General features: G+C 33.7%; 1 protein-coding gene across 1 annotated transcript in view; it reads right to left on the bottom strand.

The window, feature by feature from the left end:
• Positions 1-4,734: 4,734 nt before the first annotated feature.
• The window catches only part of LOC116842484 (trypsin inhibitor-like), a 5,427-nt gene continuing 4,697 nt past the window's right edge, over positions 4,735-5,464 (bottom strand). Inside the window, exon 2 of the mRNA XM_032811770.1 lies at positions 4,735-5,153. Coding sequence (XP_032667661.1) covers positions 4,993-5,153 — 161 coding nt within the window. The 3' untranslated portion in view covers positions 4,735-4,992. The remainder of the gene's footprint in view (positions 5,154-5,464) is intronic.

Genomic DNA, 5,464 nt, shown 5'->3' with positions numbered 1-5,464 from the left:
GCAATAGATTGGCGATATTGTACTCTCTTTGAACATATCACGGCAAATATAGAGAATTGTATTACTTTCGACATCCAATCGCGAATATACGTAACAAATATTCACTCTTTATTATAGCGCCCTTATTAATGCGACTATGATAATGACCGCGTGTAACCCGAGTCAATATAGGATAATTCTATTAGGTGTTTGCAAAAACACCGTATGACATTAAAGCTATTTTTATTTATTGATAACAATGAGATAATATATAATATTTTAATTAAAGTATTGATCGCATTTCTATCAGTAACTTTTTGTTATTTTTCAGGCAATAGTTTTATCTTGCGCCAATAAAATGACTCGTTTTTTGAGGCAATTTATTTCATCATTTTCGTACTTCCTCACCATTGCGGAACTATGTATTATATGTATGTTAACTGTGTATAGGCTATGCTGCATCGACTATGCTGATTCGAGATTATTTGAGGCCATTTTTCCTTCATAACTTGATTCAAACGTCACAATTGTTGACTGCAGCGATCTCCTGTGATCGTTTACTTCGATAATAATAGCTGATAGTAAAGCACTCCTTCTTAGTATCACCTTATTACCGTGGGGGAATTTTATTACCGTGGATATTGTGTTTTATTGTAAATGTCGATGATTGACTGGAATCAACTCATGACTTTTAGGATTGTCAAAATAAATATATTTTTCATCATCTGTAATTTTATTCGCTACAAAAAACTTATTTGTGCCAGGCAAGCAATGAGAAACGGATAATAAGCCAGTTCGCAATCGCGTGTACAGAAAGTTCATGGGGAAGTCATCATTCTTCCTTTTGGATCTTCCCATTGCTTTCAAATAACGGAATACTATTGATTCATCAATTCCAAACTTTGCAAGTTCTTTCAATGTTTGACCCAAGTTTCCATTAAACAATATTTCTAATTCGTTATTCTCTATCTTGTTTGAATGATCAGAACGTAGCTTATCGTTGACAACGTAATCATTATTTCTAAACTTTTCAAATTACTTCTTACAAATTACTTCTTACAGCGAACACAACATTCTCTCTAATAGATCTTACAAATTAGTCTTTTAATTGTTACAGTAGTTTTACTTTAATTAAAATGGTAAAGCATGTGATGGCAAAAATGAACTTTATCTGATTTGATCTTGAATCATGTTAAATGTAATGTTTTGTTCGAAACTAGGAATTGTCAACCATCAATTCCGATCCCTGGTAGAAATTTCACGCAGTTTGTAAGCAGTTACTGAACAGTTATATTAACGTTTGCCCAGTAACTGACGAATAAAACTGTTGGGATCCCAATCAAGATGTAACGCTTTGTCTGCAGATACTGAGCACAAAAAATGCGCAATGTCTGAACTCATTTATTGACCGAAAACTGAGCAATAATTGGACGAAGAAACTATTCAGTCGATTAATAAGCAAGTTTACTGCTCATAAAATGGACAATTTTATGCTAGTAATAATGGATATTATGTGCATGCTTGCTTATTGTACAATTTTAATTTTTAATAAAAGTCAGTACAGTCATAGACATAAAGAATGTCTAATTTTTTGTAATAAGTTTCAGAATATAACCGAATAGTCCAATATAAAAAACGTATTTCTTAGATATTATTCTCTCATTGGATAATTTTTAGGTTACGTTGCCAACAAAAAGTCATACAACCTTTATATCCACAATTGTATAGGAAGGTGCGTTTCTAAAATAGTCTAATGTGTTTTTGTCGCAATGCAATTCTATATTATTAATATACAGCCCATTTATCGTTTGCTCACTTTCAACTCTAACTTTACTTGTCACTTCTGCCATAACGTTTTGTTTTGTTAAATTCCAGACTTCCTTCAACTTCCTCTTCCTTGCTTTATATTTCGCTACGTATTCACTTATTCTTTACATAGTTTTAAAATCGTCTCTATGCAATATAATTTTTATTATACACATGTGTATGATAAAACTTAATAAAACTATGTTCAGTTCCTTTCCAGTTTTTGCGTAGTTTCGATGCAACTATGAAATGCAGTAATACTAGACAGTAACTGATTAGGTAACTGGTTAATAAAATAGATTTCTACTAGGGATGGTTGACATTTAAAAACTAAAAAGCAGCTTAAAAGAAAACAATTATTAAGTCATTGCTACAGGCATCTATTTGTGACTTTAGGAATTTTTGCACCTAATAGGATAACGAGAAAAATGAATCGGTGATATTATAATTTTATTATAATTTTCGAATAAATAAAAATTATTGGCATTTTAATGGTAAATAGAGAAGTCATTGATATCTGATACATTTTTTCATTAATTTAAAATTGTTGAAAAATTTCAGAAAAATGCATGTAACTTTCTTTTAAAACTCAATTAACCGATTATGACTTAATAAATAAAAAGTTGTATATTGCTTTTTAATTGTTTTTAAACAGAAAAATTTATGAAAAAACTACTTAAAAAATCACTAATGTTGTAATTGTTTAAAAAAAAGAAATTTGAGATTTTATTCAATTTATTTAAAAAAGCTTTGTGTAAGGAAATAAGTCTAAATAAAATATAAAAAACATTTTGATGCATTATACAAATTAAGAAAAAAAATAAGAAATACACGAAGTACAATTTTAAAGAAGAAACATTCATTCACAAAAAATTTATTAATCTTTCTTGCGTTTGTCTCATTTAACGTCTTTGTCAAAATTTAGAAAAACCACTTTAATTAAATACATTAATAACTTGAAAATTATTAAAATATAAAGTATATAAAGAAAGATAAATTTCCACTTATCTATAAAAAGTGTATGTTAAGTAAATAGAGAGATCACTCCTAAAGTAATCAAAGACAAAATAGATTTGCTCCGGCTGCTATTCAAATAATTTATCAATTCAATTAATTCATCAACTAATTTTATCGTTACTGTACATTTGTTATACTGCCGTTTTTTGGAATATATAAAGCCTTGAAAATTTTGAAATAAAAAGAAATACAAAGTTATTAAAAGTGCCCGGATATGACCTTCTTTATCCAATTTAAGGGTTAATCTTTATATACTAATGTTTTAATAAATTTATAAAATACAACGAAATTTTGTTTTGTTTCTCTATATTTTTTTACAACAGTTAATTTTACTCGTCATTTTACGTACTAGTAATATGAAGTTATAAAGAAGTAAATATTAGATATTTTATATATTGTATTAAAAATTATCATAAAAAATATATAAGATATCTCAGAAAGTGTCCATTTTTCAATGATTTTTCCCCAAGTTTTACTTTTATATACAGAATGATCAAAAGAGTCGATTTATACTGAAAATAATATGTAATTTATTAAAAAGAGAAAAGGAATTGTATCTTGCAAGTGTATCGTTCGAAAAAATACGGTCACAGAATTCCTCTATTACTTTTTTCTACCTTAGAAAAGAGCTACAACTCAACACTCAGTTACCGAAATCATTCTAAGTACGACTTTAAAACGACGTACGTGGAAGTATCTCTCTTTTTTTACATGATACTCGTTGAAAAAGTGCTAAATGTCTAAAAACGATCATGCTCGATAATTGGTCACCGGCCAGCAATAATTGCGCCGATGCTCGTGATTGAATTCTTTATACTGATTATTCGGATACGCAGCCGTGTACGCGTCTATAAACGCCGTTCTCGTCTTTACGGTCGCGACGCGCATTTATACAAATACGCATTAATGTCGGGCACTGGACTTAATGACGAAATCCACTGACAAAGCTCCTTCGAAGGGTCGAGATGCCGAGCGGCCCGCTGATACTCGCTACCCGCGCGTTTCAAACAGTATACTCGATTAAATTCGCGAAATCGGAGATCCGAATGCGATCTCTTAACGACTCTCACACGATTTCAACGGCGTCGTTGAATGCCGGCACGTGTTAGGCGTGGAGAACCCTCCTCTCCGGGGCTCTCTTCGCGGAGCAGCTTTGGCAAACTGGATCTCGAGTTCGACTCGACGCGTTCAATGCGCTTTGCACGCGCGAGCTCGCGCTCCCGCTACGCCACGTCGTTTGCCCGCATTTAGACGTTCGCGCCGTCCTTTAGGTATAAATTCAGGCGAAACTCCTCTTTCACGACGCTCGGCACCAATGACGAAGAACATCTAGCATGTTCTCACTACTGTTCGCTGTTCTTGCGTATCGTGTCTTATTGTGCTTCTCTGGTGAAGCCTACCAGCTTACCGTTACCTGGAACGAGGCCGACCATGACAACGAAGAAGACAACTGCGACTACGGCTACGACGACGACGACGATGATGATGGCGACGACGACGACGACGACGACGACGGCAGCAGCAGTGACGACGACGACGTTGTTCCATTTAATTAAGTTCGCATTGTACCGAAGTACACCCTGTGGCGAAAGATCGTTATCGAACTCTTGCAAGATATGACAACGGCAATGGGCTGGCACGCTTATCAGGAGCGATCTACTCGAGCAAATGAACGAACGGCTCTCCGTTCGTTCGGAGATTCGCCTCCTAACGAGATCGAGAAGTCTATCGACGGCATTGCTCTTCCTCTTGATAGCCCGGCAACGTATGCCGCATTACGACCAAGTTCCACTTCTGTCTCTCGGGCCGAGGCTGATCTCGATCATCTGGGACGACAATAATTAGAAGTTTCAGCGGCTACCGGTTGCGTTCGAGATAAATTCTTTCGGAGGACTAGTTAGTCGGAAAACAAGATCGAAGTAGAAGTCTGTGTCTTTTATTAATTACAGCATTTATTAACCGTATATATAAGACATTTTGTCTATGTGTACATTTGAAATAATGAATGGATGTAATTGATATTTGTATGATATTTTACGTGCAGAGTACCTGATATACATTTATCTGATATATATCTTATATTTCCGCGAAGAGACGCCACGTGAGATAGCAAATTTCACTAGGATATCTATTGCTTCGTTAGCAAAAAAATTAAATCCATAATAGAGCGAACGATTTCGTTCATTGGACCTATTCGCATGATTTCTTGCAGTCCTCCATTGTCAAGAAGTTATTATCATTTCCTGCACAGCCACCGTAGATAAATTCGTAACATTTCTTCTCCTTGGGGTTGTAGGCAAATCTGTGTAGTGCAGATCTGCAGGGTCCAGGCTCAATCGGTTCAAGGCAGACTATGAATTTCAAACGTTTCAGCCGTTAAAACAATACGAATAAAGCAATCGTTGCTTCTCAGTAACTCATGAAAACAATCGATGAAATTAATAGAACAACATAAAACTATAGACATCTATACTGAGAACTAGACTAACTTGTATAAAATACATGGATAAAAAAAATACCTACAAAACTTATGCGCATGCGTTTTGTAAGTAAGGTAATAGTCATGTTTGGTTGGATCAATTTTAAATAATACATGTTATTGTATATATATATATATATATATATATATATATATATATATATATATATATATATATATATA

The sequence above is a fragment of the Odontomachus brunneus genome, unplaced genomic scaffold (assembly GCF_010583005.1).
Source record: "Odontomachus brunneus isolate Ranch 3 - 2012 unplaced genomic scaffold, Obru_v1 Obru_scaffold_002, whole genome shotgun sequence".
NCBI lineage: Eukaryota > Metazoa > Arthropoda > Insecta > Hymenoptera > Formicidae > Odontomachus > Odontomachus brunneus.
Note: the sequence above shows the minus strand (reverse complement) of the source record. Positions and strands in the feature narration are given on the sequence as shown.